This window comes from Gymnoscopelus microlampas (assembly GCF_963454915.1).
Source record: "Gymnoscopelus microlampas genome assembly, chromosome: 6".
NCBI lineage: Eukaryota > Metazoa > Chordata > Actinopteri > Myctophiformes > Myctophidae > Gymnoscopelus > Gymnoscopelus microlampas.
In genome coordinates, this window is record NC_139943.1 from 25,073,391 (window position 1) to 25,100,808 (window position 27,418).

The 27,418-nt window shown below is 41.6% G+C and overlaps 1 protein-coding gene across 4 annotated transcripts in view; it reads left to right on the plus strand.

Moving 5' to 3' along the window:
* Positions 1-27,418, plus strand: part of mical2b (microtubule associated monooxygenase, calponin and LIM domain containing 2b) — a 55,149-nt gene that overhangs the window by 19,520 nt on the left and 8,211 nt on the right. For 2 of the 4 annotated variants that reach the window (XM_084058932.1, XM_084058933.1), the window contains exons 3-27: positions 1,772-1,979; positions 3,444-3,560; positions 4,385-4,486; positions 5,498-5,653; positions 6,166-6,266; positions 8,288-8,545; positions 8,705-8,820; positions 9,692-9,818; positions 10,288-10,378; positions 11,558-11,705; positions 13,431-13,630; positions 14,678-14,757; positions 15,115-15,189; positions 15,342-15,476; positions 16,078-16,245; positions 16,478-16,768; positions 17,996-18,142; positions 18,795-19,367; positions 19,641-19,733; positions 20,006-20,089; positions 21,368-21,554; positions 21,919-21,992; positions 22,315-22,390; positions 26,632-26,796; positions 27,254-27,304. In XM_084058932.1, the coding sequence (XP_083915058.1) occupies positions 1,772-1,979; positions 3,444-3,560; positions 4,385-4,486; positions 5,498-5,653; positions 6,166-6,266; positions 8,288-8,545; positions 8,705-8,820; positions 9,692-9,818; positions 10,288-10,378; positions 11,558-11,705; positions 13,431-13,630; positions 14,678-14,757; positions 15,115-15,189; positions 15,342-15,476; positions 16,078-16,245; positions 16,478-16,768; positions 17,996-18,142; positions 18,795-19,367; positions 19,641-19,733; positions 20,006-20,089; positions 21,368-21,554; positions 21,919-21,992; positions 22,315-22,390; positions 26,632-26,796; positions 27,254-27,304 (3,823 nt within the window). Of the gene's footprint in view, positions 1-1,771; positions 1,980-3,443; positions 3,561-4,384; positions 4,487-5,497; positions 5,654-6,165; positions 6,267-8,287; positions 8,546-8,704; positions 8,821-9,691; positions 9,819-10,287; positions 10,379-11,557; positions 11,706-13,430; positions 13,631-14,677; positions 14,758-15,114; positions 15,190-15,341; positions 15,477-16,077; positions 16,246-16,477; positions 16,769-17,995; positions 18,143-18,794; positions 19,368-19,640; positions 19,734-20,005; positions 20,090-21,367; positions 21,555-21,918; positions 21,993-22,314; positions 22,391-24,963; positions 26,797-27,253; positions 27,305-27,418 lie in introns of those variants that run through there. The other 2 variants (XM_084058935.1, XM_084058934.1) reach the window with 2 other exon arrangements.

Below are 27,418 nucleotides of genomic sequence, written 5' to 3' on the forward strand. Positions count from 1 at the left end.
AACAAAAGATCTCTCGTTGTGCGCGCCATTGCTTCAGCAAAGCAGATCTGAGATCTCTCACTCCGTCAGTCAGCCCCTCCCCCTTGCTGTATGTACAGTATGCAGCCCTCAACTTTGCTCTCAACTAGCCCTCACACAATGTCATGCTTAATGCAGTCTGCAGTGGTGTGTTCTAGGTTTTTTCAGAGGGCATACTATAATTATTCCCTCCCACACGCACGGCACGTGCACGCGCACATGCACGCGTACAGTATGTACTGTACACGCGCGCGTTCACCGAATGAAATAACCGCTCTATTGTTATGTAGTTAATGTGTTAATTACTTCGAAACTCCAATGGCCAGCGGTCATTATCACCTCAAGACAATAGCCACACATAAGCCTGCACCTCAGGCTATTTGAACTTAAGTTTACGTTCTTGCTCGGACGGTTTCTGGATGGCTACGCTTGGCTACGAAAAAATTGTGCAGGTCACTACGTATATAGCGTATCACGGTAGAACACACCACTGGCTTATATGCTTTGTTGTACAATAGCTCGCAAAAAAGAACAGATCTACAAATAGGCCTTTCACAATTATTACATAATTGCCTAATCACAGTTATTTGAGATAATCGCAATTATTTTGCTTAATCGTTTCGATGTTGAAAAATGTTCATACATTTTTAAAAAATATTTACAATTCTTTTATTAATCATTCAGTATGTCAGTAATTTCTTAATATATTTAAGTCATTTGTAATATCTGCCCTGTGCAATTCTTGATTACGAAGCCTAAAAGGCCAAACAGAAATTCACTTTTTATTCATAATGTTCCTGTGTTCAATGCCAAAAACACAATTAAATAATGAATCGCAATTATTTGTATGACAATTAATCATCAGCATAAATGTGTAATCATGACAGTCCTATCTACAAGCTAACCACAGTGCTGCATATTAGCTTGTCTTTTTGTTCTTTTTCCTCAGACGTGCATTCATTTTGACCTATTTTTGAACATTGTATCAAAAATGTAAAGGTAGCCCCAGGATCCTATTGATGCGCCTGTAGTTTCGATGTGGTTTTAAAGGAGGGATTGAAACAACCTTTTTACGTTTTTTTTTTTTACGGTCTGTGCCAAATTTAACACGGAAGTGCATTCCTGATCAGCAGAGTGCAACAGCTGCAACTAACTGCCAGCTGCTACACGACCAAAACAAACAAACAAGTCTAATGAAGGCATTAGAGCAGTGATACTCAACCTTTTTAATTTCAAGGACCCCCTGTTTGATTATTGGGCCACAGGCCTCAATTTGCATACAACTTTTTTTTTATCTCTGGCACCCAAATATAGACTACACTGTAAAACCCTCTGTTATATTTATTCTGAGAGTGTACAAAATGGACCAAAAGGAGGGTCCATTTATTTCATAACTCGCAATGATTTAGCTGGGGACCACTTAAACACTTAATAGTTGACTGGGATCCCTGGCATCGAAATTCAACATGTTGTGAGCTGAGCATGTAGCTCTGCTATTCTCGCCAAATGTTCACCTCAGAATAGGACCGCTAGGGTTTATTTGGTTAAATCCTAGTTATGCATAAAGCCTGACTTGTTCTCACACATGATGGACATAATGAAAGTCACAATATTTAGTCTGTGTTCTGTCTCTGCCTGTCTGCCTTGGTTTTTGCCCCCCCCCCCCCCCCCCCTCCTTTTTCACTTCTCAATCTCATGTCCATCCTTCTCTTCCCCTCCATCTTTTGTCCCACTTTCCCACAACCCCATACAGTGTCTCATCATCGGCGGGGGTCCATGTGGTTTACGCACAGCAATTGAGCTAGCCCTGGGCGGAAGTAAGGTGGTGGTGATTGAAAAAAGAGACACTTTCTCAAGGAACAATGTGCTGCACCTATGGCCTTATACCATCCATGACCTCAGGGGCCTTGGGGCCAAAAAGTTCTATGGCAAGTTCTGCGCTGGAGCCATTGACCATATCAGTGAGTATTAATTTCCTTTTTCCTTTTTAGCGGCACTAGCCGCTCTATACCTTTAGGTATAGAGCGGGTCCTGCTCTATACCTGACTTTGTCCGTGTTCACCGTCAACGCTCTGATTGGTCAGACCCGTCAACGCTCTGATTGGTCAGACCCGTCAACGTTCTGATTGGTCAGACCCGTCAACGCTCTGATTGGTCAGACCCGTCAACGCTCTGATTGGTCAGACCCGTCAACGCTCTGATTGGTCAGACCCGTCAACAAAGTGATTGGTCAGACCCGTCAACAAAGTGATTGGTCAAGCTTCACGTGACACATGGCTATAAACACATTATAAACACATATCGATGACAAAATGTATCAAAGGCGCCGCTACCTTCACACAGGGTGTGATTTTTTCAGTACAGCTGAACCATAATGGAGGTGTTTTATAACAGATAATTTTCCACAGGAAAATGTACTTAGAACTGTCACAGTACATGAACATTGTACTTGGGAATAACGTTATTTATTTGTGCACATTGAAATATTCACAAATGTGAATACAAATCTTTTTTTTTTGGGCAGTCATTTATTTCGTACAGTATTTGTTGACCCTGTGTCTCCTATGTAACCAATGAGAGTATTTTCTTTCGCTAGTTGCTGCACTATGCATCTCCCTGGTGGGATGTTTCCATGCCGCACCTCTTCCTGTCCAGCATTAGCGATTGTGTCATATATTAATATCTCCTCCTGTCATAGTTCTCTTATCACTAACGTGTTATATCAGCTAAATGTCTTCTCAAGTGTTCCTGTCAGATGCCCAGAAAGCTACCAAAGATACCAGCTGACCATACTATACATAGTTATTTGATGCACTCCTCTTTCCGTTCAAGATTGAACACACTTTATTCTAGCATAAGTTAGGCTATGGTTCAAGAACTATAATGTAGATACACCCTACTTTAGTTGCAGGGAAAGTTGAATTTTCAAACGTGAGGCTGTAAAAGAAAATAATCTATATAAATCGCATCATATATATCTTGTCATGATCATGAATCAACCTTTTAAGGCTCCATTTGGTACCATTTGCACTCCGAAGTAAATTAACACTCAGAATTTTGCAGTGTCGGGTTGGAGAGCTACCTGCCAGAAGTGTCCTACACCACACAATTTCACAGCTCGACAGCTATGTTCCAGTAGAACAAACATGTTATTTTTATACCATCTTAAGCCACTACTGGCAAGGATTTAACATGCAGAATAACTTTCTAACAGCCTTCCAGATGTCTGGATGTGGCTACGTTTCGTTATGTGAAAATATGCCTTACAAAATAGCAGCAGCAACCTTCACTGAGGTTTTGAAATACCTGATCTGAAATGAATACTCATTTGATGGTTTGATCTGTACCGTAAGCTTTTGTTGTTTTCTGTCGTTGTGCACGTTTTGAACCATGTGCAACTGTGTATGCATTTCCTTTGACTCCAGGTATTCGCCAGCTCCAGCTGATGCTGCTGAAGGTGTGCTTGATCTTAGGGGTCGAGGTTCATGTCAATGTGGAGTTTGTCAAAGTTCTGGAGCCACCAGAAGAACAGCATGGTGACGGTAAGTGTGATCTGTGTGGGACATGAAGAGTGATGAGTGACAGTGACACACAGTCAGACTGTCAGTCCACTGAGTGTCTGGGCAACACACACACACACACACACACACACACACACACACACACACACACACACACACACACACACACACACACACACACACACACACACACACACACACACACACACACACACACACACACACACACACACACACACACACACACACACACACACACACACACACACCTTGCACAACAATGCTATATATAGACCTGGTGCCCGCAGACAACGTATGTTTTAGTGAGGCAAAATCATAGCGTCTGAAACACTATGCGAATCTATTGATAGAACAGCAGTAAAATAGAACTGGAAAGTAACTATCAGCAAACTCAAGAAATCATGGCTGTCCTAAATAGATCATGGATGTCCTAAATATACTAAGTGGTGACAGTCGCACATTATAGCTCCTAGCGAAGCACCTTTCTTACAGTCACTTACTGTACACTGTTTCTTATGGAAGAGCTGTAAAACTGGCAAGAATAGAAGACCTTATGAGGAATAATCATTTTGACAAGAATAGCTCTTATCAAATCAGCCCAGCACTTCTAAAGTTTAATTAAACCCTATAAACTTAGTTGACCGGAGTCCCCATATTTTTGCTCTATACAGTCCCCCTATTTTTGCTCTATACAGTTCTAAATATGTGTTGTGACCTTGTAGACGTTTAATGAAAATGATATAATCATATCCGTAGGACTGTGTGATGTAGGTACGTGTGATAATACTTGGCCATGTGTCCAATACTTTGGTGCACGTCTTTAGGTCCAGGTTGGCGAGCTGAGATCCGGCCTTCTGACCATCCTGTATCCGAATTCGACTTCGACGTTGTAATTGGTGCAGATGGACGCAGAAACACACTGGATGGTGAGAGTGAAGACAAGACAAACATACCAACAAAGTGCATTTGTGAAAACTTCAGTTAAACTTGAGCATGAGATTTGGAGGGGGGGGGCGGTTATGTGGCAATGCTAAACATTTTTCAAAAATGAATGACATTGAGGACTTCTATTGTATACTATCCGGTTTCAGATTCCGAGTGTGAACATAACATAGTTCATCACGTATAATCCTTTTTTATCGTGTGTAATCCTTTTTTTTTTTTACACCACAAACTATTAAGTCCATGGTTGGTTGAAGCCCTGCTCATTATTTGTTACTGGAAGCACCATGTTGCACTGGTGCTTTGAGCTGGTGGATAAAGCATTTCCTATTGACATAGTTGTAGATGGGGCTCAATAGAGTATGTGGGGTCAAGTTTGTGTCTAAGAGTGCATGTGTGTACATACTGTATCTGTAACAAACTGCAGCCCAGTAATCATTTGAACTGTGGGAGAGTGTTAACGGTTTGTCAATGTCAAGTCTTAACCAGAAGGGTCGACTACTGCTTGATGTGGTATGTGTGTGTGTGTGTGTGTGTTTGTGGTTGTTACAGCATACAGCAATTCATTAGAACTGGTAAACGACCAACTTCAGAGGCTTTAGTGACCCCAGGGCTTATGAGTGTAAATCGGTCTAAATATGTCGAAAGCTTCCTGGAAGGATCCTCCAACATTTCTTCTGCTGGTCATCTGCCTCCAAAACCAGCTGCTTCTCTTGACGTCTGTCAAGCTGAAACAAATGTGTTGGGTTTATAGACTCTGAAGTTTTCTTCTTTTGCAACCTTTCTTGGATAATGCACCTTTTTTCTTTTGCTCTAGCAAGAGATGTAAATGTGTATGACACTGTTCTAAGTAATGGGAGAAAGGTTTGACACAATTTTGTCTTTTGTGAGACAAAATTGGCATTTTTCTCTGGAGGCTACAATTAATAGCATATACAGTACAAATGGTGAATTTGTTAATGGTATATTAATTTTGGAAATGACTTTCTCTGCAGGTTTCAAACGGAAAGAGTTCAGAGGGAAGTTGGCCATCGCTATTACGGCTAACTTTGTCAACAGGAACACTACAGCAGAAGCCAAAGTGGAGGAGATCAGTGGTGTAGCCTTCATCTTCAACCAGAAGTTCTTTCTTGAGCTCAAAGAAGACACGGGTGAGTTGAAATTCTATGGAAAAATATACAAAAACTAACCACCCAAATAAATAAATGGGAAACGATGTAGATTGCCATGCATAAACTGGTATATTGCAGCGGGTGAAGAAGATCATGACATTTCTTCTTTAGCTGAAGAGAAGAGTTATGCTGTATATATCTTCTTTAGGTGAAGAGAAGAGTTATATATAACTTATTTTTTGAGTAAGGCTATCACACCCCATACAGGATTACACACGCACACACACACACACACACACACACACACACACACACACACACACACACACACACACACACACACACACACACACACACACACACACACACACACACACACACACACACACACACACACACACACACACACACACACACACACACACACACACACACACACACACACACACACACACACACACACCAAACCGTGTCCTCCAGTTGATTCTCCCACCCTAGTTTTCCCATTCATCATGGTAAAAGTGAACTTGTGTTCAATGCTTATGTTCCAGGGATTGACCTGGAGAATATAGTTTACTACAAAGACCACACCCATTATTTTGTCATGACTGCTAAGAAGCAGAGCCTTCTGGACAAAGGGGTCATCATACGTGTGAGTAGCTTTGATTCTGTTCTACTTTTTCACGATCACTTGTAATTTCCTGTGTACAATTATCATATACAATATCATACAGAGACACATTCATAAGAGAGCAATACACAATCTGTATCCATACACACCTTTTCACCTGTTCTCTCTCTCTCTTTCACACACGCACACACACACACACACGCACACACACTGACACTCACACACACTCTCTCTCTCTCTCACACACACACTCCTGATGTGAATTAACCATCTGTGTCATTTTTTTCTTCATTATATATATATATTTTTTTAAAGCGAACATTTTTTACTCAAATCTTTGCTTCTGGGGGTCCCTGGAACAAGATATTTTTAGATGCCAAATAATACATATCATTTTGGGGTTTCTTGCCATTAAAAAGTTTGAGAACCAATGATATAGCAACATAGGTTTTCAGAAAATTGTAAGAAGGCATTTGTAGAATCGACCTCTGGTCTTAATGAGTTATGTTGCAGATCACAGCTCCTAGCACTGAACTGAGAATAAAAGCTCTCTGGACAAGAACTAGGGGATTAGCATTAGGAACAGGAGTGTTGCTGGGCATAGAGGAATTTCTGCAAGCGTGTAAGTGTGCACACATCTGTGTAAAGTCTGTGCTTGTGTGTGTGTGCACGGCAGGGTAGTTGGTAGTCTGTTTGTCCATGTGAGTGATGGACCTGGATGGGGGGTGTTAATGAAATAAGGTCTTAATCGCTTCTCACTCTCATTTTCTCTCTCTTGCTATAAAACACATACAGTTCTCTCTCTCTCTCTCTCTCCGTGCCACACTCAATCCATGTTGACAGTCAATCTGTTCCACATACTCTGCGAGTCAGAGGCTGTCTCTGGGTGAGTGTCCATGTCCTCTACTGAGATTGCTTCAGATGAATGAGGTTATTAGGATGGTCTCTGGGTGAGGGTCCATGTCCTCATATCAGATGAATGAGGCACACTGGTGCCATCATATTATGAAGTTTGTTGTTAAACCTCACACCTTTCCCTTGCCAGCCTAATTGTCTGTACACACACACACACACACACACACACACACACACACACACACACACACACACACACACACACACACACACACACACACACACACACACACACACACACACACACACACACACACACACACACACACACACACACACTCTCAACTCTCTCTGGTTCTCTCCGTCATTCACTGACATGTGTGCACATACAGTCACATAGGCAAGCACTCTTTCTCTCTCACACACACGCGCGCACGCGTGCACACGCGCACACAGTGTTGCAGTTAAGCCATGTGTTGGCAAGTCCTCAGTGGCCTCATTCTCATCTCACATTCCCTGTTAGTGAAGAGTGATATCCCATTGCCTCAGCTGTGTGCGTGTGTCACTGTTTGTGTGTGAGCACGTACTGTACATGTGGCCAATTGACCTCAAAGGCAAAGCCATCTCTCCTAATAGCTCACTGGCTATAGTTACTACTAGCCATTCTGTTCTTTTTGCAGTGAAAGTTTTGTGAGAACTGATCTCTTTACATTGATTAGACCGGTGGTTCTCACTTGTTCGTGCCAATGACCCCCAAATTGATATATATATTTGGCCACGGACCCCCCATCTGAAAATGTTTTGTGCCAGGAACCCCCAGAAGAGACAATTTGTGTTAAGAAATTCCAAAATATTCAAACTTTTCCAAACAATTTCGAGATTTTTCGAGATTTTTTCTATGGCCAACGTATAAAAAATTCAGTCAGTTTGAATGATTGTGAAGATGTATTAACACATTTAGCTGGGCACCCCCCTGGAACCCCCCAAGGACCCCTTGAGAACCAATGGATTAGACAATCAGTCAATCGCTTTATGAGTGGAAAATAGTTGATCTACAAGCTCACAACGCATCATGATGCGACATGTGAGCTTGTGAATCAGCTGTTTTCAGCATGCAGCAACACTGGCACACAACAACATACAGTAAATCATCCTTTATCTCCACTCTTTCCTGTGTCGTCATACAGGACTACATTGAAACGGAGCGGCTGCTAAGCAACGCCAATGTCAACCAGGAAGCGTTGCTCTCCTATGCTCGCGAGGCGGCTGACTTTGGCACCAATTACCAGCTCCCTTCCCTAGACTTCGCCATCAACAACTATGGTCAGCCAGATGTGGCCATGTTTGACTTCACGTGCATGTACGCTTCAGAGAATGCTGCTCTGATCAGGGAGAAAAATGGACACCAGTTACTGGTCACGCTGGTTGGAGATAGTTTGCTGGAGGTACTTAAAAGTGTGTGTGTGTGTTGTGTTATATTGTAGGAAATAGCCCATCTAGCCTATTTTCACAGTCTGTGTGCATTTTGTGAGGGGGTGTGCTGTTTATTAATGTTACTAATGGGTGCTGTGTCTTAACATTGATATTGTGTTCTGTACTTGCAGCCTTTCTGGCCTATGGGAAATGGTTGTGCCCGGGGTTTCTTGGCAGCCTTCGACATAGCTTGGATGGTGAAGGGCTGGGCACAGGGCAGGACTCCCCTGGAGGTACTGGCTGAGAGGTTAGTGTGTGCTTGCGTAGGAAGAGAGGAGAACTAATGAATGTAGGACTGGAGAAGGCTATAGTTTGAGGAGAAGAGAAGTTTAACTTTAATAGCACATTTCTGGGTCTTCTTCATATTAAAGCATAGTTGTTTTAGTGTATTTGTAATGTGAGTATTTATATTAAAAGCACATTTGTTTTAGTGTATTTGCAATGTGGGTATTTATATTGGGTAGTCAGGAATATTCGATCAGAATTGGCCGCTCTGGGAACGCTTAACCACATAACCCAAGTTCACAATGCAGTTTGAGCTTTTAGATAAACTATTTTAGCTATTTGTCGTATGATAAAGTATACAGGGGTTAAGTGGTACTGGTTAATACAGTATACTTGGGTTTTTAAAGTAGCAAATTGAACTTCTGATTTGAAAGGGATTATATTGTCTCATTCTCTGTCCCAAATGAAGTTCAAATTACGTAGTAACTTTGCTCATTTGCAAATCAACACCGAGAGCTAGGACCAAACCATACCACTTGTCCTGACAGCAGATCCCAAGGACAAATTATGTTTAAGGTTGTCGCCTCCTTTTTTTTTCATTTAAACTGTCGGTGGTGTAAAGTGAAACCGACGTGACAGTGAGAGAGACAGTCATGAGATCTTGGCCAGTGGGCAGAGAGCCTGCTGGAGAAAGGTATGAGGAATGGCTTTAAGGAAGGAGGAGGAATGGAATAGGGAAGGGGTAATTAGGGATGGAGGAAATGGAAAAAGGACAGGGTGTGCAGAGGACTTGAGCACTGACAGTAATGATTAAGGATTGGACGAGCATTCCCAGGAATGCTGGGAAGTAAAAAGAGTGTATTATCATTTTGGAATATTTTCTCCTTCCCAAGGGAGAGTCTCTACCGCCTGTTGCCTCAGACCACCCCAGAGAACATCAGTAAGAACTTTGAGCAGTACACCATTGATCCTGCTACTCGTTACCCCAACCTCAACTCTAGCTGTGTACGCCCACACCAGGTCAGTCTTTTGAATCTTCATTGAAGAATGTTCTGTGTTGGGGAGTCCATGGGGTAAAGTTCCTGCACACCATCATGGACATTAGAGGTTTGAATCCTCCATAGTGCCCCCGACTTGGCCGGGGACTCTTAACAAACACGATTGCCAGTGTTTGTGGATGGGAATTCAACAGGGAAGGGTGATCTTGGTCGTTGCACTAGCGAATACTACCTGATCGGGGGACCTGTTCGGTGTGTGGAACTGAGAGGAATGGGCTCTGTGCATATCTGCTGTCCCTGGTTTCCAGAAGGTGGCATACTGTTTCCGGTTCAGTTTCCCATAGCTTTGTTTGATAAGCTCGGCAGCAGATTTGACCATAATGTGTTCCTTCATATGTTTCCGGTTCAAATCTGCTGCCTATCACACACACTCACTCTTCTCATCTCTCTCTCACACTGCCACTTCTTCTTCCTCTCTTCCTTTCTCTCAGGTGCGTCATCTCTTTATAGATGGTCACCAGAACCCGTGTCTTTCTCAAAATGGAGGCCCCACCCATAGATCAGTCAACCTGTCCAGAAAAGGTGAGATTCTAAGCCTAAATATAAAGATAGTGGGTGACTAACAGCCTGATGGCTCATATGTGAATTAGACAGACTGATAGACTCAGACGGTAGAGAACTGTGTCATAAGAGGATTAGCAGAAGTCATGAATGTATCACAGGCTCAAATCCTGATGATGTTTCATGTTTGGTCCAGTCCAAAAAACAAATATGAGGCACTACACACACACTCACTCACTCTCGGCTCATTTCTAGTAGTGTTAACGCTCTAATCATAAAATACTTATTCAGGCACATACAGTAAGTAGTGACAGCAGTATGTTCTGTCAGCCCCGTTGTCTGTGAAGGTATTCTACACTTACAGCTTCCTGTGATGCCGTAATAGTAATCTCATCAGCCTATGAATCACCTATAGGATGAACTCGTTCTTAAATGCTTTTATGAGTTATAGGAATAATATGTTAAGCGCTGCATTAAAATAAACAGTAAAGCCAAAGTAGCGTATCACACCTACGTACACTGTTAATAAATAATTGGTGCTTTTATTTTGATAGGTCTATGTAAACTACTTTGTGGTCCAGTGTCATCCCTCATAATGAATGAGCTAATAGCCCACCAGCCCTGACTGAAACATAAACCCTATCGCAGCCACAGGCTGACACACCTCAGTCCAGACAATGCACACGGATCACATTACACCACAATAAGGTCAAAGATGATGCTTGACAAAGACGTGTGCTGGCCTGCTGTGTGATCTGTACTGTGTTGTGTTAGAGGACTGTTTATCTATATCAGTGTCGTTTTTTTTTACGATGGTTAAGGTCCCAGAATAGCTTACGACCCCGTAGATTTGCTATTTTTGATGAAAGTTTGCATATTTTAGCCGAATGTCCGCCTATTATGACAGGCCCATAACAGTGATGCTAGGGTTCATGTGGTTAAATAGGGAGTTTGCAAAAGTAACCCAATGTTTCTTTTAAAAGGTAAGGTTCCCCTACACTAGTCATACATGATTGATATTGTTTTGATTAATAGAATTGTATTAGTTTCGTATCATGCACTCTTTGTTGCCCAGCCTGCACAGGCTTATAAGACACCACGTTCACAGTTGGCAATGGTGATCAAACATATACAGGTAAATACTATCATATCTCGTCGATATAAAAGTCATTCACTTTTTCTTCATGTGCCTTTTTGCAGAATCCGAGGTTCGTCCAGGCCGGTTGTTGATCTGGTGTCAGAAACAGACACAAGGTTACAGAGGAGTACAAATCTACAACCTCACATCCTCCTGGAAGAATGGTCTGGCCTTCTGTGCTATCATACACCGCCAGAGACCTGAGCTGATGTAAGAGACAATGGTGTGTGTGTGTGTGTGTGTGTGTGTGTGTGTGTGTGTGTGCGTGTGCGTGTGCGTGTGCGTGCGCGCGCGCTTGTGGTGGCCAATAATGCAGCACTTTCGCCATGGTTGGGCTAATACTGTAGGTTGGCCATGATGCCACAAGCATTATTGCTGTGAGGAAAATCATGTTGACAGTTACTGCTAGAGGTCAATTAAATCCAGCAGTATCTGTACTATTAAGCTTATGTAATGTTTCATGACTATCATTGCTGACGGTCAGAAACTTTAAGTCCAAAACCATTATTTTCAGGAAATTTAAAAAAGAGAACCGGTGATCCAATGTAGTCATGATTTAGTCACAGGCTTTTGTTAATACTTTCATTGGTTACATATTTATAAAATCAACAGACAGACTTAACCACTTTCACTTTCATATTATTAAAACAATTTAAATTACCACCGATTTTTTTCTTTATTGGGCTTTATTGATAGGACAGTAGGCTGACAGGAAATGGGGAGAGAGATGGGGAGTGACACGCAGCAAAGGTCGAACTGCGACACGCTCAGGCTACATTGAGCCTAGTTGCCTGGACCGCTACGCCAGCGGCCCAGGTCGGTGGGCCGCTGGCGCAGGTTGCTGAACTGTCCACAGCCCACCTCTGAGATGCAGAGCAACTAGACACAAATGGCGCCACCTTATGAGCATTAATGAGTTATTATATGAAGATAAGGTTGACATGTTCCTTTATAAGTGCTTTAACAAACTGAGACTGTGGGGGGGAAATTACCTTGACTATAAAATTACAGAATTTCTGGACGCACACACACACACACACACACACACACACACACCTATATGTATATATCGTGCAATCTTTTCCAAAATGTCACAGGGCTAGCTTATCTTCATCTTAGAGCATGCATCTTAGAGCTGTGTCACAAGTTTTCATGCCACTTTAAAATGGAACACCCAAGAGCAGTACCACAGATTTTTCTCACACTGTTGTATGAGCACAGCAGTGATTGTTCATTGTACTGTTTTTCTGTTGCCGATGGTTTCACCAGTAGAAGAGTATGTGTTGTTTGTGCATTCTTCCCTGTGTGGTTGGCTCTAAATTGAGAAACATTCAAACCACAGTAACTATTACAGGCACCTACACGCACATAGATGTGATTCAAAACTTGGTATGATTAATACATACCCTCATTAGAGTGGATAGGATGTTTACATGGTTGCTATGGGTGAAAAGATTAATGGATTCATACAGTATATACAGTACTAGTGACTTGATATACAGTATGACATGCATGGGGTGTGAATAGGTAGGGCGTGATTAAGCTTCTCTTTTTTTTTCCCTTTAGCTTTCTTTCATCTATTTCAGTGATGTTTTTGTATAGGACAGTGGAGAGAATAGAAGGTTATGGCAGGGAGGAGGCAATGCTACACAGGTCCTGTAACCAGGGCATCAAACCATTGACATGACGTCATATCATGGGTCAGCTTTCCGACTGGCTGAACCACCGAAGCATCTCATAGCTTTTGTTCATGACTCTTAATGTGAAAGAGAGCACAGGGATGATGTAACCTTCTTGTACGTCCATTTACTTTCTCCATTCCACAATGCTTCAACTGAGCTGTTGATGGAACACTGTAAAAACTGTACCTTATGTGTCTTCTCCTGCTCTCGCCTTCCTTCCTTCCACACCCCTCTTTCTCTCTTTCCCTCTCAGTGACTACGACTCCCTGAACGAGGAAGATGTGGCAGGGAACAACCAGCTGGCATTTGACGTGGCAGAGCGCGAGTTTGGCATCCAGCGAGTGACCACAGGAAAGGAGATGGCTGTGGAAGGGGACCCTGACAAACTGCTCATGGTCCTCTACCTCTCCAGGTTCTACGAGGCCTTCAGGAACTCACCGGGTCACAACACTGGTTAGACCCCCTGCTGCTTCTCTGACATTCCCGATCTAAAAATAGACACATGGGCAGCTCTATTTTGAATTAATCAGAAGCTGAACACAGTAGCTCTTACACTTACTTTAGGCTTAGACAAAAACGAGAGGTGCCCTGCCGTATATCATCTTGACCGATTCAGGAAGCAACAGAAGCAGGTGCTGCTTACTGGCAGAGAAGATTTGCGTCATAAATCATTGGCAGCTGTGGGCTTTAGAGAGGAGTCAGGTTTACTGACGCAGTGATGTCTATTTTCTAATTAAGTTTTGGTCATGATTCCACAAATGATGTTTTGACATAATGCATCATGTTTTATTTGAAATTTCCACAAAATATCCTCTGGCTCTCCGCATCCATAGATGGTTATGTCACACAAGACCAAGAATGACCGCTATTCATGAAAAGGTTGAAGGAATGATTGGTCAGCCAAGAAACCTTTGTATATACCTAGAGTGTAAGACCATTCGTATTTTAAATGACTGCGGTGCAGGAACTATTTTGCCCATTCTGTGGGATAGAGTTACATATTATGCAACCCCACTCAGTGGTCAATGACATGAGTGGAATGTGGGCTATGTCTGTAGAACCCATATCGAGTCCCAACACTGTAAGCCCTGCTTTCAGCCACGTTAAAGCCACAGTAATTTAATGTTAACGTACCGTGGACCTCTGTGTCACCCACATGCCTGTCGCTCCATTACAATTTTTAGCTTTGAATGGCTAGGGAAATGATTTTCTCCATTTACTGTGAATTCCTCTCCTGGCAGAAAGGGGAGTGTGATTACATAAGTGTAAGAGGTTTTCAGCAGTTACTGTAAGTGTATGGAGTTTTGTAACTTTCTATTTCCTGCCCATTTTTGTTGCACCTCAACTATAGTAAATGATAATTACAAACCATGGTTCAATTAGGATTGAGTCCAGGTAGACGGCACTTTTTAGTCTGTGTTCATATCAGATAGTACAGTATCAGTCGGAATGATGCATTGGATTACATTAAATCTGATCACTATCTTCACTGGGTTCTAGGTTCAAGGGAGGCGGATGAGAACAGTGAGGAATATTCGTCTAAATTGAACCACAACCAGCCCAGAAAGAGGATACCAAAGGTACAGTAAAAGTCAATCATTTTTAATTCACCTCATATCAGGCTGCCTGGCTTTTCGTTTTTTTGATAGCCACTTCCCTTTATTCCTATTAATATTTCCTTTTCTGACCACAGCCTTTCTATTCATCAATAGTATTCAACACTATTCACTCACAGTAAAATGTTATGATTAGATTAGGTAAAGCTAACAGAGAGATCAAGACCTATTTTGTTATATCCATGTTATCTAATCATTAACATTCTGTTGACGCTGATTGTTCAACTACATGGATGATAATATAATTATTGACAGGCAGGAGTTTACATTGTAGTGTGAAATGAATAGATGTGTGTTAACATTTTTGCTGTGGCATTGTAGGCACAGGATGACAAGCAACTAGAAGACAATGATTCTAACAAGAGGCGACGGAGAGCAAACCATTACCTCACAGAGGTTAGATACCCAGTGCATGATGTAAACGGTTTCAATATCATTACAATATAAATACTGCATACTATAGCCATACTGCCACATTTGATTTGTTTTTTTTTAGCCCTGTATATTATCCATTATCATGCATACCTACCACTGTGTGTGTTTCACAGCAATTGTCATGTCAGAGTGCGCCCCCTGTGGGTGAAGATGGAGACCTGCGGGAGAACAAAGTGCGCTCCATGGCAACCCAGCTGCTGGCTAAATTCGAAGAGAACTCCTCGACAGCAGCAGGGCTGCGCAGCAAGGTGAGGCACAGACATCTGGTACACGATCAGAAAGAGGAGAGTGATATAGATCAGCGATTCTCAACATGTGGCTGTGAGGATATTGCAAGTGGGCCTCAAATAATTGGCAAAAACATTCTTTAAAACCTTGGAAATAAAGATGTTTCATTGTGATACCGATAAATAGGAACTTAAAGTATACTACATTGGTTCAAATGATCCAAGCTGTAACACAATCGATTGATTGATCATTAAAATAAACATGCGTCGAGCCTTTCGGCTGCTGCGGTAAGTGGTCAGATGGGTGGGCTGTGAACGCTTTTGAGATTTTCAAACACAAAAAACACACCTTTAAGGGGTATGCCCCTTAGTGTTCTGTAGCTTCACATATTCCTGTGTTCTGTAGCTTCACATATTCCTTCTTACTGTTTCTCTGTCTTGTGATGTATTATTTACATTTTCTAGTTACACATTTCCTTTCTATAATCATTTGCACTTTCAGTGTTAATTCTTATCTATCCTTTCCTATCTTCTTTTTGTTGTTCTTCCGATTATCAATCTCTCCTGTTTTGGCCTGTCCTGTCCCTTTCTCTCCTCTTATTTCCTTTCCTCCTTTCACCAGTCTGATGAGGACCCATCAGATCCATCCCTTTCCCCTCCACTGAGTCCTGTTTCCACCCCTCCTTCCTCTCCCACCCCCGAAGAGGATGAGATAGAAAACCCTCGATTTGCTAAGCCCAAGGACCTTCCCTCTCCCCCTCCTCCAACTTCCTTGCGCCCCAAGTGGCAGGTATGAGCCCAGTTGAGTTTGGTATTATCCCATTTGAGTTTGGTATGATCCCAGTTTGGCAGGTTATTATGCATTATTCATAAAGATTATTTCACTATTACATTTGGGTTCTCTATTTCTACTAAGCCCTTGACCTCTTGTTAAATTACGCTTTTCTCCACGTTCAATGAGCTGTATCCTTCTCATGTCTTCTGTCCTCCTTTCCTCTCGTTTCCTGTTTCTGTATTTTCAGCCTTCTATCTATCTTCGCCTGTTGGAAGATCCCAGTGCTGTGGCACGGTCAATCAGCCCTGGGTATTCCCCTGAGGTCCCCCCTCCAGAGAGTGGTTACAGCAGTTGCCCTTCGTCTTGCTACTCTAAAAGCCTTTTAAACTCTTCCCGCTCTCCGAGCCCTAATGCTGCTGAACAATACCACCCAAAATGCACCTCTCGTAACCGCTCCACCAACAATTTGTCTGCTTCCTCTCTGACGGGATCAGGATATGAACATCTCTCTGAGAAAGGGGAAGAAACTATCAGCCAGGTGAACTGGTGCCCTCTCTGTCTGTCTGTCTGTCTGTTCATCCATCTACTCTTCTGTCTGGCATTTGTACCCACTTTGTCTCGGGTTCGATCCCGCTATTTAAAAGTATAGTCCTCTTTTTGTTATGCCTGTACATTTTCATTCACAACAAAGCTCCTAAACTCTTTGTCACCAAAAAGTAATATATTACACCAAATTTCTAAGGAGCTATTAGGCTGATACTGTACATCTACAGTCAATACATCTACGGTAACATTTGTAACTTGTGATTGGAGCATCACTGGGGATGGCTCATGCTAAGGAATAAGATTGTGAGAACATACTAGCTATGTATGACTGCAGAAACATTCCTCTTGAGAAACTGATTTCAAGCTTGCTTTAAGACGATTTAATACACTATCGAGCCTTCTGTGCCATTTCTGCTTTAGACAAGCTGTTTTCATAGACACTATGAGAACTAGTCAACACAGAAACTATTGTTTTAAATTGGGTGCCATACGGTTCAAAATCATATTATTCTATGTTCTACACAGTGACTGATACTCATTTGCAAAGATTCTTCCTAGGTAGGAAGCATTTTTACGACTGCTTGGGAGTGTCCCATTAATCTAACCAGTACAAATAAATATAGGATATGTCCATGATTTAGTGAAGTTTCAAGGAAACTCCATTTGGTTCTGTGGCTACATAATATCATAATATAATCATAATATAGTAAGGCCATGCAGTGAAGCCACTGACTCGTGCACCTGGGTTTATTTAATTTTAATATTTTAAGCTGCTTTCAAATACAATTACAAATCAAAACAAAAGCTCCAAAGCATCATCATCCCTGAATACACTTTGTATTTGTATGTCAATTGGAGGCAGTCAGTTCATCTGTTGCATGAGAGGCTTGATAACCATGGAAACCGGATGCACAACTGCATCAAATGTGACATTTGTCACATGGTGCTGCTACCATTCTAGGTTTCAATTCATGTAACCTTTTGGACAAAATGGGTAACTAACAAGGAATGTTCCTGACTAGATGCCACGGTGCTACATTTCTCAACATTTATCTTTTCATTAGGAACTGTAGTTCTCAGACGAGGGGAGAATGCTTTCATTCATACATTTTCTGTAATGATTTTGTTTTGAGAGATTCTATTTCTGTGAAGTAAACTGTCCATTTCCAGTCCTTTTCATTCTGACTTTCCTTCCTTTCATTCCTTTCTCTCCCTCCAGGGTAAATCCCAGAGTTTGTCAGCTAAAGAATTCAGTAGGAGGAGTATAAAAGACAGAGCTGTACTCCTCTGCTCTATGTTCCCTGACTCTGAGAATCCCTCTGTCCCTGCCCGACTCTCTCCTCTTCCTTGTCTCTCTACACCACAGGTGGTAAATCTTACCTGCTTCCTTTCCATGGCTTTGGCTTTCGGGTGTAAAGTGCGGGGGCATGTGCAAAGACTATTAGCCGAGTGTTAATCCATTTATGTACCATTAGTGATTAATTACCAGTCACTTGGCAGTGGATGGAATGTTGTTTGAGGTTTCTCCATTGTTGTGCTACCAACTTGGTTGGTAGCACAACAATGTGAAACAGCTGGTGCTAATGATTTTGTTTATGCACAACAGCTCTATTACAAAACCAGGCAGCTTATGTAATGTAGTCCAAAATGTGATGGGTTGTTTGAAAGATCTTGCTTGTTTTGTACAACGAATCTCACAAAACCAGCCATTTGCATGATGTACTGAAGTAAGGTATCGTAGTATAAGATGACATGAATCATTCTATAATTGTTATTTTCTTGTTCCACCATCTGTGAAATAGAGGCCAACATATGTCTCCTTTTTAAATCAAGTTGGACCCCATTGATGTTGACCAATCATTTAAGCACTATAGTCTGCGTTTACCCCAAACTAACACACGTAATCCCACAACCTCATTTCATTTGGATGTTCTATTTCTCTCCTATTTCATTCCTTTACTTTATTTCACCCAGTCTTCCAGGTCTAACTGTGCCCTTCTATTTCTCTTCTTATCTAGGCAGAACTATCCATCTCTCCCCCTCTCCCCTCATCCACCTCTCCCTCTCCATCTATATCTAATAGCTCCAGGGTTAGTCCTGTGATCCACCCTGTCCCAGAACCCTCAACCCACTCCTGTTTCTCTGCCTTCAACCCTGACTCTCCTGAGCACAAAGACATGGACCAGAAATCCTCCTCTACTCTCTCCTCTGACTCTCACTGTGAGAACGCCCATAAAATCTCCACTCTTCTCCTTCCTTCTCCCCTGCGCAACAACAAAACCTCCTCTCAGCTCCCTTTGTCTTTTTCTGAGGAGAGCAAGCAAATTCCTTCTTCCTCCTCTGACTCTGAAAATGGACACAGAAACGTTTCTTCTGTCCCTGCTCCTCAGCCGAAAAAGGAACAGTGTCAGAAATTAGCCCCCCTCCTGTCTGCCTCCCCAACTTACAAGAACCTGCAAAAGAAGGTAGATGACTGTACTCGGGATGAGGTTCAAGTCAATCTTAAGAAGAAACAGGAGAAAGTCCTTGAAAAGACTCAAAAACGAATTAATAATGATGATGCACTTAAAAGTGAAAACGGCCACCAGAAGGTAAAACTTGCCACCTGAATGACAAATTCCTTTTCATCAAAATGTTGATGTACCTGTTGTGAAGATCCGCTCATGAATTTGTTACTCTTGCATGTTGGTTTGGACAGTCGGCTAGCGGAAAGTATAATCCAATATAATTATGATTCAATCAAGTATGTACTGTATATGATACTGTAGATATCCCAGAATAGGTTGACCACAAATAAGTAGTAGCCGTATGTCATAGTTGTATGGAGCGTTGCGCACAAAGTCAATTCTCTCCTCTCTTTTCAGTGCAATGGGAGCAGTGAAATTACAAGAATTACTCTAAAGTCTATTAAGCGCTCTGACAGTTGTCCGACTGGAGCTTCAAATTACTGTAAAGAGGTACTAGTCAATGCCATAAGTCGCATGACAGTTTTGCATGCCGAAAATAGCTCATTTACAACCTGTTGTGGATGCAATGTGTTGAGCTTTTAGATCTGCTAGCGTGTGACACCATTGTACGAGAGAGCATAAATTAAGCATTAGGCTGAACAGTTTTTTAAGTCATAATTGCTTAATTGCATAATCTTCTTTCCTAACTGATTTTCCTTTTCTTCATCTGTTTTTTCCCTCCTTCCTCTCATCTGTGCCTCTTTCCCTGGTGTTAACATTAGCGTACAGTTGGGAAGGTGTCATCTCGCATAGATGCTAGAGCTCAAAAACTGGCCATCCTTTATGAGACAGCTAATGCAATACCGGTAAGCTGCATGTGGATGTTGAGGTCTAACTGACCTGCATCCCCTCTGTGAGAAAACATTATTATAAAATGCGGCATTCTTTTTAATAGGTTTTAAAGTGAAACCAAGAAAAAACATATAAGTATGACATTCAGATTATTAGACTTTACAGGTTATCTGGCCAGGAAGGGGTCCAAAGTTTGAACACTGCAAAATCAACATCGCTCAGAATTTTGTATATACACAATACATACTTGTTGCCATCACGTTAACACCAGGAGAACAACTGTTTACTTTGAACACATTGGCAGTTTTCTTTGGGGAATAGGCATTTTCACTGCTTTTTTTCTTGACTTATAATGCTTTGTTTTCACATTGGAATAAACCACCTACTCCTATTACTCTGATATACTGGAGCATACAGCATCGTAAGAGAAGACAATTGCACAGTCATTAGCTGAACTGCTGATGCAAAATAGTTGAGGGACCCGTCAATACTTGTCAACACGCACATTCCCACTAGGCCGAGGAAGAAATGCCACCCTTTTCACATCGTCCTGTTATAGCGCCACCAGAAGGCCGTTTTTGGTAAATCGAAATCAATCTATGCTTTGAAATGCCTTAAAATGCAACAATGTGTGACTGTGGACAAAGGCACCATACAGTTCACTTTTAGTTGAATTACCTAGTTGAATTACCTATTTCAAGTAACTTAAACGTATTTGCAAGATTTTCACACCATAGCCTTTGAATGGAATGCAATGGATTCCTCGAAAATCAAACACTGGTTTTGTCCTTTAAGGTTTAGGACCTATAGGTTTAGGATTATAAATTGTAGTGGTAGTGAAGTGCATACAATAACCTGGGACATTTTTAAATCTTCTTCGTCATCCACGAAGACATGTCATCCACACAGCCTGACTTTACAGGTTCACCCTGACCTGCCAAGGACACGGGCACAGACAGATCTTTATAACTTAGGAGAAAGAACCTTGAACACAGTACCTTCAAGCACTTTAAGCGTTAACCGTGTTTTTAATACTCCTGCTATTCTTTGATTATTCCTTTTTTTTATTTACTTGTATATTTATTTATTATTATTGCTGCTACAATGTTTGAGGAACCAGTACCAAAAAAATGCATGTACCCGTACACAAGAATCCTTTTACTGTGAACTACTTCATCACTTTACGCTACTTGGACTTTACCAACACAACAGCATGTCTTACTGAAAATCCCCCTGTCCTCGTCATATCTATAGCTTCTGTCTTCTGACGGTCTTCCTGCTCCTCTCTCCAGTGTGTGGTGCGTAAAGACCTCCCTCCTGGATTGGGTGGGAGTGACATCTGCCACTTCTGCACCAAGCGTGTGTATGTGATGGAGAGACTCAGCGCTGACGGCTACTTCTTCCACAGAGAGTGTTTCCGCTGTGACGTCTGTAAATGCACACTGCGTCTTGGGGGACACGCCTTCGACTCGCATCATGGTACCGCTTGTTTTTGATGACAGGATTAAGAGCCAATACATTTATGATCTTAATGACAGTTTTGTACGTAGGACCTCTGACATGTAATATATGCCCAAACATACATTTGAGCATTCCATACCATACCGTAAATGCACTTTATCCCTGTTGAACTTCATTTGAGCTCATTTTAACTTGGAAAAATGAATAAAAAATACATAGATTTTCCAATATCCAGTTTTCCCAAAATGTATATAAAATATAATTAGCAATAGTTTAATGCTTTAATTCAATGGCAACTGTGCTATTTTAGTTAATTTAAGACATATTGTATAATTGTGTGTGTGTGTGTGTGTGTGTGTGTGTGTGTGGGGTTCTTTTACAGGGAAGTTCTACTGCAAGGTGCATTATGCTCAGCGTAAACCTAGCCCTCAACTTGGCAAGTTCAGGAGAAGAATGGTAAGCTACAATGCAGCCATTACGACCAAGCAACAAGAGCACTTAATATTTTAACACAGCATCCTTTTTATAGTAGTTTGTGCACAATACAAAGTTTTCATGCACAATGACGGCCAAATGTAAGGCACCAAATAATACAATCGCAAATAGTTGGCCATGAATATGTCACTACAGTAAGTGTTCACCCGTACTGTTGAAAGATTCAGAAATGCTATTTGTGCCACGCGACACCATCATACGATTAAGTATATTATCGGGCTGTGTTAAAATGGTGGTTAAATTAATATCTTATTATACTATGCATGCAACTCCTCTGCTTTAGGGTGACGAGGAGCTCACATCCTCATCGTTGGACGGTGGTTACTTACCAGCGGGCAGCCTGCAGATCCAGCCCCCAGGTACCCTGGTTTCATTGCTTAGGCGAGGCCTGAGCTGGCCAAGGCGTGCTGTCCGCGCTGTGTGTGTGTGGCCACGACGGCTGTTGGGGAGTGTGTGTGAATTTGTCACGGCGGCGTGCACCCACCTGCGGTGCCGCTCAGAGGACTATGAGTTCCTGTATGTGTTGATGAGCCTGGGGCTTCCTCTGCTCGGCATGATGCATGAGCTTCCAGGGCAGATATACCATGAGACCCAGCTGGTCCAGCAGCAGCCCTCTGGTCTCAGGTTTACCTAGAAAGAGAACCCCAAGTCCAGGGAACCAAGATGTAGTCTTTGGTCTATATCTGTGGGTCAACTGGCTTATATGGAGCCGATCAGTCTTGGGAATCTATACTATAATACATGGACATAAGTTTATTTTATTTTTATTACCATGTATACCTTTTTGGTGTGTGTAATGGACTTTTTTTTTTTTGGTCCTATTAAAGTTCTAAGGACCAAAATGACGTTTTTGTATAAAGATTATGCAGATTAAGTTCCAGACACTCTGCGGGACATCCTTTTTTGCACTTGGGTATAGTGGTCAAAAAGCATCATCTGCTTAAATCCAAATAAATTCCACACTGATTGTTTGCTCAATGTAAGGGTCTCTTAGTGTGGTACCCTGCTGAGTGCAGGGTACCACAGTGCAGCTTTTAACTTATTTTAGTTTGTTCATGCTAGTAGCCATCAAGATTCAGCAGACATATTAACTTTATTTAAGACATAGAGTACTAAAGCCTGAGTACTTAAGCCTGACGTCACTTCCATGACCTCTCTGGGAGTCTTTTCCCCATTCGAAATCCCAACAGTATCAAACGACTAAATATCATAAACGACACAGAGCCATCTCCCCGACAGAATCGCAGACTAAATGTTTTCATTTTTGGAACACAGAGAGAGTTAAAAGATGTTTAATGAGATAAGCACAACTGCGAACCATGGAGTGTGGGTCTGACGTCAGGATTATCAACAGTCGGGCATTGGATAAGTTGATTTAATGTCATTAAATAAAACGCCATCTAACATCTGTGGACCGGTTATGAATAACATCCTCATTTGAAATCTATTCAGTTCTACTGAATCAAACAAGCTTGTCTGGTACAAGTGAGCCAATTGGATTGGCTATATACAATTTATATATGGCGTTTGATGGCAATAAAGGTTACCCTGGACCATGCCCATTGACTTCAATCATGAAAGGCATATGGATCTTGTTGGCTCTATTTTTTATAGAACTGGGCCATACAAAGTGATCATTGCTCATGAAGTCACTTGACTGTGTGTATTGCATGAACTGCACCTAAACCCCAACTACCTGTATGCAATTCACCAGAGGGATATGCAGTGGAAATGCCAAAACAGTATTTTTCCCAGTGTAATTACAAGAGATATATTTTTCTAACACAACAAGATGGATCATTTGTTTTGTCTTTGTTGTTACACTAAAGGTTATGATTTTATTTGGCAATGTGTTTATATTTAAGACTAATTGCTATAAGAATCAACTATACTTTTTCAGTTCATTTATTCCTTCTTTTGTTTTTACCATGATAAATGATGTCTTGTCTTGAATATGCAGAAATGGCCAAAGAATGTATGTTCATGAACAAGTGAAAATATGTCCCACTCTTTATCACATTCTTAAAAGTCATATATTTATTTGTAGCTTGTAATGAACAGTTTGGTATTTTTGCAAATGTTCTACACTATGTTGTAAACGGTGACAATGCCTTAATCTGGTGAATGTGATTCTGAACACTTGCTGAACATATGGTAATTGACTATGTTTAAGTCTTAAATATAAGGTCTTTGAGGATGTTGAAGTCATAAGATATACCACTCAAGTGTTAAGCTATTTGTACAACCTATTGTACACTTTGCATGTTTCCCAGTATGCAGTTAGGTACATACTCTTATTTACTTGCAGTCTTTTCCCAGTATGCAGTTACGTACATACTCTTATTTACTTGCAGTCTTTTCCCCATTCATCTTCCAACTTCCATTTTTTCCATTCCACTAGCTTTTCTTCCATTTACTCACTTTTTTTCTCCCTTCACTTCATTTCGTTCAGTCTGTTTCAAGTTTCCAATGCTGCACTCTCTGATTGGCTGATTCCCGGCAGTGGGGAATGTGACGATTGGCCTGCTTTGGTCATAATGATCTTGTCATGTTGCATTTGCATTGGCTGCACAGTTCCACCTCCCTTCCACCTAATACCACATTAACCCGTCATTGAGATGGCATGGCCTGTAAGTGGCATGTTGTAACTCAGTTGTCATGTACAGTACATCTGACTTATTTGGTGAGATTTTCATCACAGCGGTTGGTTTGTCAGTGTCGTCCCCAGCACGCATGCTAACCCCACTAACTGTGATGCTACGCTCCTCCCTAACACGTAAGCAAACATAAATATGATTGCCCCTTCGTTGTATTGGGCTTGCTAATGTATTTTTATTCTGATCGGCAGCCCTCCCATTTTTCTCAGGCCCATCTGACAGTATCATTTGTATCCACGTGTCTGTGGTCTGTCTGTGGTTTTCGTGTCTTTCAGAAGGAGGCCTTGCCCCCTCAGAGCCCCTTTCCAGATCCCTCTCATGCACCTCGTAGACTTTTCTCAGGAGATCATCAGTCTTTCCCTCCGTTATGCTGTAGCTTTTTGCACACTGCCAGAGTATTATGTTTGGCTGTACTGTATATTTTTGTAGTTGTGTTCATAATTATAAGTAAGTCTTTAAATCGCCTGCCTATTTTGTTTTGTTTTTCACAGTGAAATAAACTATAAATTTGCCTATAAATTACTGCTTCCTCATTTGTTACAAATTAACTGCATTTGCCAGTTATTGCCTAGTATATCATAGTTATGTTTCTATTAGTGGTCGTTCGGAAACTTTATTACAACCTAACTTCATCAATAGCACTTAACAGAAACCACTTCCCACAAGGCAAATCCCTTCTCTACCTATGTGCTAAGTTGGACTAACATTACCCACACCTATAGTTTTCACAACCACAGCTCTTGTTTACTTAACAATCTATGTACGCTTCCTGCCACCTCATTCAAAGCTGACATTTTTGAGGACTTGGACACAGCTTTTGGGGTTTTCTAGCTTAGCTTGGAATAGTATAGCTTAAAGTATTGTCCCAAATATGTATTGCTCACTTCAACTCCCCCAAAAAGCCATAACATGACCTCCAAAGCCACATCCCAACTCAACCTGCGTCAGATTGTATTCCATCAAACTAAACTGACACGAATCAAGTCTGAAATGACGAAAGTGACCAAATGATCCAGTGACTTTTAATCAAACTGAACTGAATTGAAGTGAATCATGCACCAGTTTCTCCTGCCAGTCATCTGTTGGACACTCTGTTGGTCTGTGGGTCTCTTCTATCCTTGCTCCTGATCTATTACTGTATTTTCTGCATTATATGGTAGAGACTACTTGCAATCCTTCACTTGATGCGAGAGTGCCCCCAGCATCCACTTAGAGGCAGCAATGTTGTGTCCCACCTTGCTTGCCCTGAGTTGAGTTAAATTGTGGACATAAAATGGCATAAGTGGAAGGATCCTATCCACTCCCTTTAAACCTGATGAGCACACAGATCTTTGCATGTCTACAGACACTCATTCAGATACTTTCCTGTCAATTCTTTGCAAGTGTACTTGAACCAAAAGGAATTATCTTTGGAATGATTCTGTACAATATTGCCTACGTTGTACTGTGAGTATTGAACCATGAACATAATGTATGTTTTGTCATCTTATGCAGGGCTTATTCTTATATGGTATATTTGTTGAACGGTACACCGATTTTAAATGGCATATATTTCCATTAATGTGCTCTTGTTATGTATGTAAAGAGAATAGCATACTACTTTCTTGCCTTAGAAAAACAGCAAGTGCATGTTTTGATTTTCAATAGCTGAAGCCATTTACCTTTTTTTTTTTACCTGGGCATTTTTATTTATTGTGTATGACTAGTGAGGATATCTATGTTTGAATAATATGTAATGCTGAGTGGATTTTAATTATAGTAATTTAGAGAGCACAGTACAGAAAATGTGTAGGGTACCACATTTTTTTAAAGAGATAATAACTATATGCAACTTTAGTTGGAGGCTTTCCAATGAGTGCCCTTTATTTGAGCTAAATGTTACTTTTATTTAATTCGAATTTAGATACATTATGATACAGGCTTTAATCTAGTTTTGCTTACAGGTGGAGAGATCAGATCACATGCTATGGCAGGGAAAGTCGGGGTAGCCCAGAAACAAGTTCTACCGGTCAGTTTGGTACCACAGATAACGGAGAAGGCTTTGAACCCATCCTGCGGGACAGAACCAACACCACAGGACAAGACAGGAGCCAATGGCCATGCCAAAGGTCAGTGCTTGCTCTGTGTGTGTGTGTGTGTGTGTGTGTGTGTGTGTGTGTGTGTGTGTGTGTGTGTGTGTGTGTGTGTGTGTGTGTGTGTGTGTGTGTGTGCGCTGTCTGTGTGTGACTCCCCTTCCTCCACTTAGGTCTGGGAGATCAGGGTGCGGCACACATAGCTGTTCTCCCACACTTAGCTGAATATTTGTTTTGGCATGTCGGCAGTGAATGTTCCTCTGGGCTGAACATTCTGTCCACACACACACACACACACACACAGACACAGACACAGACACACACACACACACACACACACACACACACACACACACAGCTCTATCCACTGCTATGTACATTAGTGACAGTGTGGTGCCCCCTCCTGTTTGGTTATAGATCCTAAAAGAATAATGAATCTAAAGATAATTGCTAAACCTCCTTTTATGATGATCTCCATAATCTCTACCTGCAGATCATGTTAAGTTGGACAAAAACGGTCGATGGAAGAGGAAAATCCAAGCGAGTGAGTACCTCGATCTTGCTTTGCTTCTGAGTTGCTTGTTCTTCATGTCTGTCTGTCCTGGAACCTCACTCTGTCTGTGACTGGTCTGTTTCTACAGAGAACAGACTGTGGTTT